The sequence below is a fragment of the Elephas maximus genome, chromosome X, assembly GCF_024166365.1.
Source record: "Elephas maximus indicus isolate mEleMax1 chromosome X, mEleMax1 primary haplotype, whole genome shotgun sequence".
NCBI lineage: Eukaryota > Metazoa > Chordata > Mammalia > Proboscidea > Elephantidae > Elephas > Elephas maximus.
The window spans coordinates 45,507,040-45,523,914 of NC_064846.1; the positions used below are offsets into that span (position 1 = coordinate 45,507,040).

The window sequence follows — 16,875 nt, forward strand, 5'->3', positions numbered from 1 at the left end:
AAGAGGTAATGTGACTGGCCTGAGGTCATACTTCAAATAAGCGGAGGAGCTGGGACAAGAATTCAGGACTCCTATTCCCCAGGACGCTATTCTTAAAACCACACCATTTTACACATAGAGGTATGTACCATTATTTACAGCCAAGTCCCCTGACGGATGTTTCTCTTTTGTTTTGAAACTGTACTATTGTACTATTTCAAGTCTTAATTGTGTATGTTGGGGTAGGCAGGGAGGTAGAGAATTGACCACTGGATAACAAGGGTCACCTGGTTTCTGAGAACCCAATATGCAAAATGAGAAAGTTACAAAACAGTCACACTGAAGCTGATTGCATTATAAAGGAATACTCAGCAGAACTTCTTGAATGAATTTAAGCATTTAAGGTCATCACTTGGCAGAACCCTCTGGGGCAGAGAAACAAAGTTAAAATGTTAAGGGCCACTGTCAAATGAAGACCAAGTAGAAGGCAAAATAAGCATCTTTGAAGTCATGAGAAAATAGAATCTCCTTGACATAAACTCAATTTACCCTGAAAGTATCAGGGCACTAGTAACTAGCCTAGGGAAAAGCCTTCCTCAATCACATGGACACCAGCACTACCATTCTTCTAGTCACCCACGTTTAAACTTGGATATCATCTTGAGGCTCTCCCTCTGCATCATTCTCTATACTCTATCCGTTACTAAGTCCTGTTTTTTGTTCTCTTAAAATGACCCTAAAATTCTCCTCTTCTTCTCCAACCTGACTTGCCACCATTCTAGGTGCAACGCCATCATCTTATGGCTAAAGACTCTTTGGCCCCATTCTCTCCTACTGTAATTCATCATTTGCACAGCCATCAAAGTCACCTTATAACCTACAACTTTCTTGAGTACTTCATGTTTAAGAACCTAGAATGGCTCCTCAATGTCTATAAGTCCTAGCTTCTCAACCCAATGTTTAATATCCTCCAATGAAAGGGTCTAGCTTCTCTACTCCTACATACTTTCCTCCCTTCCCAAACACTACCCTACACAAAACCAAAACCAAACCCATTGCCATCAAGTCGATTCCTACTCATGGTGGCCCTATGTGTCACAGAGTAGAACTGCTCCATAGGGTTTTCTTGGCTATAATCTTTACAAAAGCAGATTGCCAGACCTTTCTTCCGTCGCACCACCATTTAGGTTAGTAGTTAAGCACAAACCATTTACACCTTACTCTATTTAGTGCCAATTTCCACCCTTGGTTCCCATCTCCACCTCACATATAACAGATGTGTGTTTCCAACTCCCACATCTGCCTGTCTAAATCCTACCTAACCTTTAAGATCCAGCTCAGATTCTACCCTCTCCATACATCCTACACCCACAATAACTCCAGGCATTATTGATCTTTACAATTTTATTTAGTTGCATTTTATGCTCAAGGTACTGATCTTGCTTCTTTAGAAATGGGGAAAAAATGAACAGGTAAAATTTAGTAATGCTGAAGCAGGTGGATGGACTAAATCCTTTACTCTGAAGAGTGCTAGGCCATCAGTTAAAGGGTTCCCCAGTCTTTCTTCCTTGCAAGATGAATGCAACATATATTGAAATATCCTAAATGTACTTCATTTATGACACATTACCCATTTGTTACAGAATCAGAGAATCTTAGAATACATGAGAAGGAAGGGATCATCAAGCATACACTACATGAGAAAATTGAGGTTCATTTTAAGTTCCTGGGCTTTTTGATAAGGAGCCCTGGTGGCACCATGGCTAAAGTGCTCAGCTGCTAACCAAAAGATCGGTGGTGGTACAAACCCACCAGCTGCTCTGCGGGAGAAATATGTGGTAATCTGCCCCCATGAAGATGAAAACCTTGGAAACCCTATAGGGCAGTTCTACTCTGTCCTATAGGGTCACTATGAGTCAGAATTGACTGCATGGCAACGGGCTACAGGACTTTTTGATATGCTCTCTTTCCTTTAGGAAGCCACTGCTGATAAACTGGTAAGCCAATTTGAGAAAGAAGTTTGGCAGTACCTACTGCGAGCTTTAGGGGAGCCCTGGTGGCGCCGTGGTTAAGCACTTGGCTGCTAACCAAAAGGTCAGTAGTTTGAACCCACCAGCTGCTCCATGGGAGAAAGATGTGGCAGTCTGCTTTCCTAAAGATTATAGCCTTGGAAACCCTACGGGGCAGTTCTACCTTGTCCTATAGGGTCGCTATGAGTTGGAATTGACTCAGCAGCAGTGGGTTTGGTTTTTTTGACCCAGTAATTTCACTTCTAGGAAGTTATGCTGAGAAAACTCTGAATACACACAAAAATCTTAATGTATAAAATTACCTACCACAGCTTTATTTGTAAGAATGGGGAAAAATGGAAGAAACCCTAAATGTCCCCAAACTGAAGACTAGTTAAGTATATTATGGCATACCTGATCTGACCCAATGAAATATTATGTAGCCATTTAACACGATATTTTAACATGCCATCTCAATCTCACCTGGCAGAACCAATTCCCCACAAGGGAAAGTGGTAGAGGGAAGGAGAATCAAAGAAGGTCATTACAGATAATAATGTGGGAGAAATTCTTACGAAATGCTAAGTGAAGAAAACTGGAGATATTATATATATATGTGATCATTTCAAAATGCATGGGTGGAAAAGACTAGGAAGATTTTTAAAAAAAATTTTAAGCCATATTGTTAGTTTTTAATGAGAATGTATTCATGATTTCTGGTTTAAATAATTTTTTGTAATTTTTATTTTGAAATAATTTCTGTCATACCAGAAAATTGCAATAGTACCAAGAACTCCTGTGTGTACCCTTCACCCAGATTCCCTGATTGCTAGCATAAAAAAAAAAAAAAATTAAATGAGTCCCTCTGCCCCATTTTTGAACCATTTGGTCAATAAGTTCCTGTGTGAACATTATCACTCTAGATTCCAAAGTGAAGGGGTAACAGAAAAAGGACATACACTCATTTCTCATGGCCTGCAAAATCTGGGATGAAAGCCAGCCCTAAGACTAATAATCAGATACAAGACTTTTAACCAATTACACTGCCTATTATTTGCTGTAATCAGAGTCATTCTGTTCTGCCTTTTCTTTGACTGCTTCAAGGAACATCATGCAGACAAAGCGATAATGAGTGTTGAACAACAGATTTAAACTCTTCCATGCAGCTGAGTGACTTGAGGGAGACATAATATATATTTTTCCCTCATGTCTTCATTCTAGTGAAAATGAAAAGTATTGATTTAATCCAGCTGTCAGAGGTTCTACATGACTTCTCTGGACATCAGAGGGAAGTAGATGAAAGGGCTACCGACCTTACAAAACAAAAACACCACATGTACATAGCCATGGAAATGCATTATGGAAATAAAAATTGGCCCAAATTTTAACACAGTTACCAAGACATTAGGGTCATCCAGCACTGCCCACTAGGACTTTCTGCAATGATTAAAAATGTTTTATATATGCACTGTCCAATACGATAGTCACTAACCACATGTGGTTTATTGGGTACTTTAAATGTGGCGGTGGTTAAGCATTTGGCTGCTAACCAAAAGGTTGGCAGTTCAAATCCACCAGCCGCTCCTCAGAAACCCTGTGCGGCAGTTCTCCTCTGTCCTATAGAGTCACTATGAGTCAGAATCGACTCAAGAGCAGTGGGTTAGCATAACTCAGGAAGTGAATTTTTTATTTTATTTTGTTTTAATTCATTTAATTTAAAGAGCCACATGTGGATAGCAGCTACTATACTGGAAGCAGAGATCTAGACCCTTCTCCACGCTAAATAAGTCTTTCTTCTCCAGTACCCTGATGTTTTTTCACTCTCTCTGGTGATCACATGCCATCCCAGCAGCTCCAATTACCACCTATAATGATGATACTCAACCTTGGCTGCACGTTAGAATCACCTGGGGTGCATTTTAAAATGTCAGTGCTGGGGTGGGTGGGGGTTGGTACTGTGACCCAGGCATGGGTATTTTTAAAAGCTCCTCAGGTAGTTCTGTTGTGCCCCCAGGGCAGAGAACCTTTGACTATATGCTGTTGATTCCCAATTCTATATCTTCAGCCCTCACTGCTGAGCTTCTCCAAGTGCCAACTGGATCTCTCCTCCTGGCATTCCAACAAACACCTCAAACACTCACATATTCCAAGTGTGACATTATTATCTCCCTTTGTTCTCACATTCCCAGCTATCCCCTGCCTCAGTCTTTCCCATCTCCAGCATTCATTCAGTTTCCCAAGACAAAAACCAGTGTCACCCTTGACTCTCTTTTACTAACTACCACATCAATTCGTTCCTAAATCTCATTGATTCCATCTTTTAAATATTTCTCAAATTTGTCCCTTCCTCTTTACCACCTTCACCACTAACCTAATTCATGGCCTTAAGCCAGTTGCCATTGAGTAGATTTCTACTCACAACAACCCCGTGTGTGTCAGAGTAGAACTGAGCTCCATAGGGTTTTCAAGGCTGTGACCTTTCGGTAGCAGATCGTCAGGCCTTACTTCTGAGGCACTTCTGGGTGGACTCAAACTGCCAATCTTTTGATTAGCAGTGTTAATCATTTGCACCACCCAGGGATTCCATTCATGGCCTTACAACCTATTAAAGTAATACATGTTAGCATTAATAAGTCAAAAATACCTATCTACATGAGAAAAAGAATTCTCTCTCCCTTTCCCCTTTCTAATCTCATCACCAGCCAAATCAACATCTACGTCATCTTTCTCTATGCTCAGAGATATGAAAATATATATTTGCATATATATATACATGAGGACGCCATGAGTCAGAATTGACTCAACAGCAACCAACAGCAATAAGGTTTTTACTTTCTTTTTCTTTTCAAAAATTGGATCATGCCATATTCTGCAATTTGTTTTTCTATGTAACAGTATATCATGAATACTATTTTTAAAAAAATTCATATAGAACAAATGTGTTATAAATAGTTGCATGTTATAAGAATATGCCATATATTACCCATTCCTTACTGATGAACACTCAGGTTAATTCAAGATTTTGCTATTAAAAGAAAGCTGTACTAACTATTGTACATATATACTTATATACACGTGATCTTATTTCTGCAGGACAGATTTCTAAATGTGGTATTGCTGAGGCAAAGAATACACGTTTTAATTTCTTAAAAAATACATTCCGAAAAGATTATAGCAATTTACACATCAAGGCAACAATTACGGCATATTAAGACAGCTATGTAAATGACTGCGATTCCCCACACCTCAACAACAGTTATCAAACTTTTAATTTTTGTCAGTCTGATGGTGAAAAATTGCATCTCATTGTTGCCTTAATTTGCATATTCCTAACTACTAGTCAGTTGATCATCTTTTTAAGTGTTTATTGGCCATTTTTCTTTCCTCCTCTTTGGCTTGCCCGTTCATACCCTTTGCTCTTTTTCCCGCCCCTATTGGCTTTTTTGTTGTCAATTCTATGAGATAGTTCTTTCTAGATTAGGGCTATTAATCCTATGTCTGTCAAATCTTTTTCTCTCAGTAATTTTTTTTCTTTTATTTTGTGTCAGCAGTCTTTTGCCATAAACAATTTAAAATTTTTTATATACAAAATCCATTACCATCGAGTTGATTCCAACTCATAGAGACCCTATGGGACAGAGTAGAACTGCCCCATAGGATTTCCAACAAGTGGCTGGTGGATTCAAACTGCCGACATTTGATTAGCAGCCTGAGCTCTTAACCACTGCACTACCAGGGCTCCAATTTTATATAGAAAGTAGGTGAATTTTGTAATCTTTTCCTTTATAGCTTCTGAATTTCCTGTTTTGCTTGAGAAGGCATCCCCTATTCTGAAATTGCACAAATTTTCAAGTATTCTTTAAATATTTTTTAGATTTATGGCTTTAATTCATCTTGAATTTATATTTGTGTATGGTATGAGATAGGATTCTAGTTTTTTTTAAAAAAAAAAAGATGCATCACCAATTGTGCTGATACTATTTATTAAACAAACCATCTTTTCCCCACTTATTTTGAAATGCCACTTTCATCACATATGAAGTCCTCATATTATACTGGTATGTTTCTAGTCTACTGTATTTCACAGATTTGTCTATTCCTGTTTTAATATAATACTCTTTTGATTATAGCAAACTTACTATAAATTTTAATAGCAGATAGGGAAATTTCTCCATAGTTATTCTTTTTTTTCAATCAAAATTTTGGAAATTTTCATACATTTATCCTTCCATTTAAACTTTTTTGTCTGGTTCCAAATAAAACCTGAATGGGAACTTTTTACAATTTATATCTTAATTTTGAAAGAAATTATTTTGTTATTAGATTGAGTCTTTCTGGTTAGCAACATATGTGCTTTTCCATTTGCTTTGGTCCACCTCTTTGTGGTTTAATTTTGGTAATTCATATTTTGACAGAAAATACTAATACTTAAGATGCCTTTAGCTTCTAGTAACAAAAAAAACATGACTAAATGTGGCCTAACAAAAAGGGGGGTGTCATCTCACAGAACTTGAAGTCTTGAGGTTGAGCAGCTCCCAGATTGGTGAATTCAGTGGCTTAAAGACATTGTCAAAGATCCGATTTCTGCCAACCTCACCATGTAGACTGTACACATTAGATTAGCTCTTCTCATAGCCTCAAAATGGCTACTAAAGTCCTTGGTGTCACATGCAAATGACAACATTCAGAGGGAAAAGGGAAATATCTCTTCTTTTATATCACTTTAAGAACAAAGAACCCTTTCCCAGAAGCCTTCCAGCAGATTCCCCCTCACATCTCTTTGAAACACTAAATATCTACTATTCCTGGCACTATTCTAGCCATTGTAGGGAATACAAAAGAATCTAGCTTCACTGAAGTAGTTAAGTAGTTCTGACTCTGGAGTCAGAAGCTTGGCCTTAATCCCATCTTCACCACTTACTAGCTGGGTGACCTTGAGTAAGTTACTTAACTTCTCTGTGCTTCAGGTTCCTCATCTATAAAGTGAGGGACAATAATGGTAAAGTGGAGGATAACAAAAGTGAGGATGAATTTAAACAATGCATATAAAGTACTTAGCACACACAGTATCTGGCATATAAACCAAAACCCATTGCCATCAAGTCGATTCCAACTCATAACGACCCTATAGGACAGAGTCAAACTGCCCCATAGGGTTTCCAAGGAGCACCTGGTGGATTTGAACTGCCAAACCTTTGGTTAGCAGCCATAGCACTTAACCACTACGCCACCAGGGTTTCCACATCCTCAAGAGAAGCCAGAAATTCCATCATTAGTTATTTATTCCCAGAATAATGTTAGAGTAGGGCTAACAGCATGCATCTAGAGAGAGGACTGGTCTCAGAAGCTGGAGTGAGGCTGAGTCTAAAGCTATAAGTGAAGGTCAAGTGCCCCATGCTATGTGAATTAAAAGAGAGAAGGGAACTAGGCAAGTCATTAAACATTTTTACATCATTCTCCATGCATAGTGTAGAGGTGGGCACGGCTGCTTAAAAGAGATTGCCAAGTCTGGACACCAGGTTTCTCCTTTCCCCTCCATCACGTCTTCCCTGACCTTCTAACCATACAACTCTTTAATTTCAAGGTGCCAGCAACTTTCCTGATGAAGAAATCCATGATAAGGTATTACTGGCTGTTAGCCACTTGATTTGTTATTCCTGTGAGGGGTAGTTTTGGAGATTTAATGCTTTAAAGCAAAGAAGTCACTCTCTAAGAGTAGAATCTCATGCAAACCTCTGGAAGAGATAATTTTTCTATATAGGGAGATATTATCAGTCCTCTCATAGCACAGCCCTCTGGCAGTGAATTAAACCAGGTTAATTCCAAATGCAAGAGATGAAAAGAAAAACTAGACTTTGACTCAACTATATATCTTCCAATTATTACCTACTTTGAGTCTCAAATTACCACGGTTTTACAGTCCTCTCTTTTCACTACCGTAATCCAAGCACCTGGCACATAGAATTCATTGAATGGTAGTGCTTGTTGCCTTCATTATTATTATTAGAGGCAGTGGTAGTAATAATACAGCCCCAGTACCTGGCACAGTGCCTGGGACATATTAAGTATTCAAAAACATAATAATTATTTTTTTATATCTTTATTGCACCAGCTCCTGGCATAGTGCCTGGCATATAATAGGGCACTGATTGAGTTAGCTTCCTTTCTCCTCACCTTTTCCTGGAATATGTTTGTCTTCTGTTTCCCCCCACCCCACAACTGTGCCTTAGTAAAGTGGTTGCAGATCTTTGTGTAGTTATAATGTTTAGCCTAGCACCACCAGTGACACCATGGATGACAAAAACATCCATCCTTTTCTCCCATGGTAGCCTCTTTAGTGGCAAGCAGGCAGCAAGTGTTTGAGGTCATTTTACAAATAAGAAAATGAGCTAAAGTCTTGACATTTTAATTCATCTCTAATTCCTGTATTCTATTATAGCCTGAAAAATATGCACACTTTCCCCCAACTGTCTTCCAGCTAGGCCTTGATCAATCTCACCTCTAGACCTTTATTCCTGTACTCTGTGGTACCTGTGGCTTAATATGAGGTTGGATAATTAACACAAGTCAAGACCTTGTAGATCTTATAGACTTTCCTCACCTATTCATATTGAATTCATCCTCCAAAGACTAGCTTAAGAGCCACCTCGTCCATGAAACCACATCTGAGACCTCCAGCCCTCACTGATCTCCAGTTTCAGAAATCGCAATGTATCAAATGTTGCACAAAATTTAGCACTTCATTCCATGACTGTACCAAGCCTCCTCAGCTAGATTATATTTGCTCATTAAACATCCATATCCTGAGCACTGCTATAGTCCAGACCCTGTGCTAATGCTGAGAATGCAGAAATCAAGCCACTCTACCCTAGTGGTAGGAAGACAGATATGCAATTGAGTGCTGTTGGAGAAATGTGATCAACATGACTGAGGAGAACTCAGAGGGAGATTGGCTCACTTCCTGAGGGCACTGGAGAAAAAGCTTTACAGAGAAGGGGACCTATGAGTGAGGTGCTGAAGCATGGATAGGAGTTTGTTAAATGAAGAGAACAGGATGAAATTATGTGTAAAGGCATAGTCATAAAAGGGCAACTCAGAGAACAGGCTCAATATGGCTGGAACTTAGGGTGCGTGCCTGGCACTGGGCTAGGTGCAGCTGCTAGAAAAATAAAGGCAGATGCAATTTCTGAACTTTATCTTTCAGGTAAATTGGACAGGACAGATAATTACCCAGTAAGAACAAAGAAATATGTAACTACAAATTGTGATAAGCGTTAAGAAGGAAAAACACAGGGTATAATGGTGAGAAGAAGAAGGTGGCACTCCTTTGGAGAGAGTGGTTAGTGAAGGCTGCTCTGAGGAGGTGGCATTTAGGTGAGGCCTGAAAGACAAAAAGGGCTGGAGAAGAGTGTTCCAGGCAGTCATCGAAAGTCTTGAGGTGGGAAACAGCTTGGCATGTTGGAAGAATCCAAAGAAGGTCTACAAGGCCAAAGAGCAGTGGATGAGAGTGAAAGGATGGCTTAAGATGAGGTTGGAGAATTAACACGAGACACTGTGGGCCTCAGAAAGAGGTGTGGATTCTACCACAAGGGCAGCAGGAAACTCACCGAGGAGAATCGTGAGATGATAGGGTCAGTTTTGTGTTTCACAGGATAACTTGGGGACAGTGTGGCAAATGGTCTGGAGGGGAGAGAATGAAGTCAGGATGATCAATTTGAAGGCTGGGGCAATGGTCCAGGTAAAAGATGACAAAGGCAGGGACCTCTTCTTTCATCCCTGCTCAATGACTTGCATAGCGCTAGGCACACTGAAGGCCCTTGGTGCATACATGTTGATTAAACTAAATAAACAGAGTTAGGTTGTTGAATCTCTGTTCAGGAGGTCACGCTGTCTCTTCTTCCTACCCTCTTTTTGTTTATAGCAGGGCTAAGAGGCAGGGAGGCATTCTATTATTAAAGCCATTTGCTATTTAGTGCCAAATGCTTACTCTAAGTGCTGCTTTCCTTTAGCCACTGCTGAGTTACTTGAAAGTAGCACAGGAAAGTATCAGTGCTTCTCAAGACAGCCAAGCAGCATCCTGCTCTCCTGAGATTTTGCATGCAGAGAGAAATTTGTTCTTTGGCCTTGTTCAGGGCAAGAAGCAAGACTCACCTTCAAACACTAACTTCCCAGAAGATCACAAGCACATGAATTGCAAATGCCTCTTGGTATAATGTGCACTTCTCCCTCTGCCAAAGCCGAGATGTAATTACCTGAAGAGGGAGGCGAATGTTTGTGGAAGCCTTATATCTTCATCTTCTGTTACATGTAGGAGATGAGACAAGGGGCTTTTGATCCCACCTTCATTGCCTTTTGCTGGTGAAACAGTTTAATAACAAAAGACACTTAACTTAAATAGGCCCATCCTTCGCCAGTCTCTGCAGGGTCTTGGAGGTCTCAGGCATGGGAGAGAAAGGGGGTCTAATCACCTCATAGGCCTAAGCCTTGCCTCCTCCCCTGGAGAGGATAAGCAGTCCTTTCCCACAGGGCTAGTGCAAGGACCCAATGAGGAATGTGCATGAAATTGATCTGTAAACTGTGAGGCAAGAATATTGTTATCCATTCTATGCAATTGAAGACAAAGACCGTGTTTTTTTCTTGGTCTCCCACAGAAAAGTGAAACACACTGAAAGAGTGTAATAAGTAGGTTTTTACTTTAAAATCAATTCCATTAAATATAGTCTGGCATTAGATGGGGTCCATATAAAACAGACCATTCACTCCTTAGAATTACATCAAACAGACCCTCAGGATCTGTTAGCTTTTTGGTTTGTAATGGTGGAGGGATAAATCGATAGCTGAGCAGAGGGGTACATGCGTATCTCTTGTGGCTGCCTTTGGCCTATTGGAGCCAAAACTCCTTCTCAAGGGAGCAGCAGCAAGAAGTGGGGTTTCAGTTAGCACTAAATTAGGATTTCAACCTAGCATCTGCCTCTGGGCCATCTACAAATGTAATCATTAAAATTAGCACAGCCCCACAGGCCCAGGGCCCAAAGGAAACTGACCAGAGATGAGCTCCTACTTTGCATCACCGATCAGAAGTATTACCATGAATATTTTCAGGCAGCAGAAGGAAAGAAAGGAAGAAACTAACTTGTGCCCTGTCTCAGCATTTACCCTGTGGTCGTCGCTTTGATAGTGTATTATCTCATTTAACTCTCCCGGCAGTTTTACCGTATGGAGTTATTCTCTACACAATGCCTGGTACGCAGTAAGGAGTCACTAAATGATAACTGCTAGTAATATTAATAGTGATAACTTTAATGACCATAAACTGAAGCACAGAGAGCTGGAATAACTTGTCCAAGGTCACAGAGCTGACAAATGGTAAAGCCAGGGTTTGAACCCAGGCCTTTCTGACCCAAAAGCTTGGGATTTCTCTTCCACACTGCAAGAAGAAAAGGAAAGATTTGGGGATTTTCCAACCTTTTGTCAAGGCTGCCGCCACAATTGGCTACTTGAGACCTTCAAGTATGATAAGCACGTCTTCAGTCTCCCTCTCTCTCTCCTCATCCAGGTTTACACATTGATATGAACCATGGCCCAACTGTACTACAAAAAGGTCAACTACTCACCGTACCGGGACCGCATTCCCCTGCAAATTGTGAGGGCTGAGACAGAGCTCTCTGCGGAGGAGAAGGCCTTCCTCAATGCCGTGGAGAAGGGGGACTATGCCACAGTGAAGCAGGCCCTACAGGAGGCTGAAATCTACTACAATGTCAACATCAACTGCATGGACCCTCTGGGTCGGAGTGCCCTGCTCATTGCCATTGAAAACGAGAACTTAGAGATCATGGAGCTACTGCTGAACCACAGCGTGTATGTGGGCGATGCATTGCTCTATGCCATCCGCAAGGAAGTGGTGGGTGCTGTGGAGCTTCTTCTCAGTTACAGGCGGCCCAGTGGAGAGAAGCAGGTAAGAGAAACCCCTCAAGGCTGGGAAAACAGGGCGACAGGGCCAGAAGCCTTGAAACTAGGGAAGGTGAGGTAGGCTGAGCTAGGCTGGAGATGAAAGGCTCCTTCACAGAAACCCTCTGCTCTGAGAAATTGCATCAGCGATCTCAGGTGGTATTCTTATAGCTACCCTGCCTGGCCCATGCTGAGTTTCACTTATTTCCCTCTTCTTTGTCGGCATTTGCCTATATACAATCAATCAATCATTTATAATTCAGAGATGTACTCTGTTTTCGGAATAGTCAAGCTCCTTTTACTCTCCCTGTTGTTGTTGTTCTTGGTTGCCAACTCATGGCAACCCCATGTGTGCAGATTAGAACTGCTCCATAGAGTTTTCAAGGCTGTGACCTGTCTCCCGAGGTGCCTTTGGGTGGGTTTGAACTGCCAACCTTTTGGCTAAGTACTTGAGCGGGTAACCATCTGTGCCACCCAGGACTCTACCCTCCCTAACTCCTGCTTTCTATCTTCATTTTCTTCCTTTACTCACAGGTCACATTCTAGAAAAGGAGAGGCCAAACATAGCTTTCTCCTCATGAGACTCTCTCCCAAAAACAGGATAGGAGGCCTTTAAACTTGTATACTACAGTGCACGTTCAGATGCAGATGCATATAGGAACCCGAATATTTTCCTAGTACCTGTCATGCGACTGCAATCCACCCCTAGATGTTTGTTTTTTGACTCTCTGATTCTCCTATCGTCCTTGGAATGTAGATTTAATGCTCTGGAGTCATTTTTGTTTCCTCCCTTTCCCTTCTTCCATGTCCAATCTCCAAGCCCTACAGTCTCTTCTTTCTCAGTGTCTTTTACATACTTTCTTTTCTCGCTAGCCCAGCTCCCACCACTCTGGATCTGGTTCTCATCCTCTCTCTCCTAGATCAGAAGTTGTCATCAGCATTACCTGGAACTTGTTAGAAATGCAGATTTTCTGTTTCCACCCTAGACTTAATGAACCAGAAACTCTGGGAGTGGGACCCAGCAAGTTGTGCCTTAACAAGCCCTCCCACTCAAGTTTAAGTACCACTGTCCTAGACTAATATAAAAATTTTCTAACTCATTTCCCTACTTCTAGCCTCTTCTCTTCTTTCAAGCCATCCTAAACAATGATGCTAGTTTCTTCTTCCTAAAATATCATAATTATGTTGTCATCCCCATCCATTCTTTCAATAACTACAATGGATCCTCATTAGAAAATAAACCAACCCATGAAGCCTAGCACTCAATACCCTTCATGTAATGGTCTTTTCAAGTCTTGTCTTCCCCTAGGCCGTTTTAAACATCCCTCAAGTCAAACAGGTCTCTTCACTGTCTCTTCTTTGGGAGCACAGTGCTGGGCACATAGCAGGGAGACAAAGAAAATAGTGAATCATCAAAAATGGAATACCTCAACACGTTCCAAAAAGTAGTGATAGTACGAATCAAAGATCAAAATTGCAAAATACTTAGAAAATATTGAGAATGGAAATATTCAACATCAAAACTTACGGGATATGGCCAAAGCTAGACCAAAAGGAAATTCATAGCTTTAAATCCTTTCCTAATTAAACAAAAAGTAATAAAAATAAGCTAAGTGATGATAACTCACAGACTAAGAATCAGAATAGACTGAGCAGAAAGCAAGATACTAGATTAAAAGTTCCTTGGGCACAGGGCCTGAATCCCCCCACCCCGCGCTTCCCATTAGCATCTCAGAGGTGCCAAGGCAAAAGGGACCCTGTCTCTTTTTTTCACTGCTTATTCCAGCACTAGAAAACTACCAGGAACATCACAGGCACTCAATAAATATTCACTTAATAAATCAATAATATGCATGTGGCATTGTGCTAGTATCTTACGTGACTTAACTCATCTAATACTCCCAACGTCTTTGTTGTTGTTAGTTGCCTTTGTGGTTGTTAGTTGCCGTTGAGTCGATTACGACTCATGATGACCCCCATGTGTGCAGAGTAGAACTACTCCATAGGGTTTTCAGGGCTGTGACCTTTTGGTAGCAGATTACCAGGCCTGTCGCCCAAGGTGCCTCTGGATGGGTTCAAACCACCAACCTTTCAGCTAGTAGTTGGGTGCTTAACCTTTGAGCCACCCAGGGATATCTCTGTTAGACACACACTATCATCATCATTCCCATTTTACCAATGAGATAAATCAAGTCACAGGATGATGAAGCTAACTGTCTAATATCCCAGTTAGTAAATATAGAGCTAGGATTCAAATCCAGGCAGCCTAGGTGCTGAACCCACCCACTTAACCACTAGACTATACTGCTTCCCTAGCAGTCTAAGTGTTTGGATTCCCAGCACAGGAGTTCTGAGGCAGGGTAAAGCAATGTATGATGAAACAGCTGTCTGGAAAGGAGAAGCCTGGAGGATCTGGAAGAAGAGAAAAGCAGAGAGATGTGAGCATGTTACATCTCTATTTGCTCCGTTTCACCATCCCCGTCAAACAGATTTGTTCTGTGCCCCATTTTACCCCATAGTCCTGTTAAGTGCCTAGGTAATTTGATGTGCTAATCTGAATTAAGGCTTGCCCGTACTACCTTGCTCCATGGTGATCTTGCCTACCTGTTCGGTCCACAGCCCATTGACTCTGCCTTTCACTTGGCACCAATCATGTACCACTTTATACTGTTGGTTAGCTTTACCTGTGTAAATGTCTTGTCTCTGTAACTGGAGTGTTTCTTAAATGTCAGGGGTAAATGTAATGCCTAATTGCTTCCACCCTTCCCCCATGAGTACCTAACCCAAAAACCAAAGCCACTGCTGCCGAGTCAGTTCCGACTTATAGCAACTCTACAGGATAGAGTAGAACTGCACCATAGGGTTTCCAAGGCTGTAATCTTTACAGAAGCAGACTGCCACATCTTTCTTCCACAGAGCAGCTGGTGGGTTCAAAGGGCAAAGCTTTCGGTTAGCAACCAAGCGCTTTAACCACTGTGCCACTAGAACTCCAAGTACATATCCCAGTGCCTAGTATATAATGGGTGACAGATAAATATCTGCTGATGAATATCAAGGAGTTAAGTGTTTCTCCCAGAAAAACACATGGCTAGCTGATTGAACAAGACTTCTTGTACCTTCATATTCAATCTCATTTAGTTTCATAAGTATTTTGAGAGCACAAGTGAGGTACCAGAAAAGGTACTAGCTGACGAAAACCAAAGACATGAGGAAAATATTAGTCCAATGGGCCACATGAGCCACAGTCTCCACCACTCTGAGCCCACCACCAATTGCTCTGACACGGATCGCAATAGAGGGTTCCAGACAGAGCAGGAGAAAAATGTAGAACAAAATTCAAATTCGCAAAAAAAGACCAGACTTACTGGCCTGACAGAGACTGGAGAACCCCCGAGAGTACTGCCCCTGTACACCCTTTTAGCTCAGTAATGAAGTCACTCCCAAGGTTCACCCTTCAGCCAAAGATTAGACAAGCCCATACAAACAATAACACACGTGAGGAATGTGCTTCTTAGTTCAATCAAGTATACAAGACCAAATGGGTAACACATGCCTAAAAGCAAAGATGAGAAAGCACAAAGGGACAGGAAAACTCAACACGAATGGACACAGGGAATCTGAGTGGAGAGGGAAAGGGGGAGAGTGCTAACATACTGCAGGGATTGGAACCAATGTCACAAAACAATCTGTGTATAAATTTTTGAATGAGAAACTAATTTGTGCTATAAACTTTCACCTAATGCACAACAAAATTAAAAGAAGAAAGAAAAGGGACTAGCAGTATCACCCCTATCTGAGTTTTGAAAGTAGGCCAAGTCCTTATCTGATGGCCCCCATTCTCCCCATTTAGTTTCCCAGTGCTCTGGCAAACCCTGAGACTCTGCCTGTTAAGAAGGAAAGCACCAGATAAACCTCCGCTAAAGTACACTTTAACGCATGACCTCCCCTGGGAAAAGGCAATACTTAACTCACAGGAATGAACCACTCATGGTGGAACATCAGGCATATGGAACCTGAGTGAAGCTACTTGGGACAGGCAGTCTCTACCAGGACCCTTTCAGCCACACTGCCAATGTAAGACCTCCTTTGTTCGTACTCGGATACTGCAACCGTATGTACAAATCCACAAAGCCATCAACTCTATTACCAAGTCTCTTCAGCAGCCTTCTCCTCTCTCCCCCAACCACCACCACCAGCCTCTGCTAAATTCCATTTTCTGCCATTGCTCTGACAATTGCTGTGATAAGTCATACGTCAATAACTATAACAACAGGCTGCCACAGTGCTGGAGCCCTGCCTTTCTGGGAGACAAAAACAAGATTTGTTTAACTGGGAGCAATGAGAGATGTGAGCAAACACAGGCCTCCCGAAGGACCCTGGGACTAGCTGGGCAGGCCACTCTCAGGAAGACACTGCTCCCACAGGCAGAATCCAAACAACTGTCCTTTTTCTCAGAAACCCTCCCCATCTCACCTGGGGACTAGGCACAGCTGACCTCCAACAATCCTGGGTGGATAGAACAATGCCTCCCTTGGCTTTCTTGTACAAAGAGTTTAGCCCCAGGCTGGCAACATGGCCCCTCATACTCTTCTTCCTCTTCTTGTCTCTCAGAACTGCTCTCAGATAAACATCTGAGGCTAGACATGAATGACTAACACTGGCTTCAAGTATCAACACTCTAATGGAGACCTACATTTTTAATAGGCACCAAATCTTCAAGTAAAAATGATGATGCTCTATCAGATAGAATTTTCTGCTCCAGATCGCAAAAGGAGAAGCGCATGGGGTGCTTTAGAAATCCTACCCTCTAGCAGCGCCCATTTCCTAACCACTATAGTCTATTTCCTCAGGGGTAGATTTGGTGACCTGGAGGATTGGTGGTTCCTTCAGTAACACTCCTAAATGATTCTCAGGAGTCAACATTTTTGGCCTACAGAAG

At 41.5% G+C, this 16,875-nt stretch overlaps 1 protein-coding gene across 1 annotated transcript in view; it reads left to right on the forward strand.

The window, feature by feature from the left end:
- The first annotated feature begins 11,565 nt into the window (after nucleotides 1–11,565).
- Nucleotides 11,566–16,875, forward strand: part of TRPC5 (transient receptor potential cation channel subfamily C member 5) — a 162,586-nt gene continuing 157,276 nt past the window's right edge. The window contains exon 1 of the mRNA XM_049871898.1: nucleotides 11,566–11,943. Coding sequence (XP_049727855.1) covers nucleotides 11,566–11,943 — 378 coding nt within the window. The remainder of the gene's footprint in view (nucleotides 11,944–16,875) is intronic.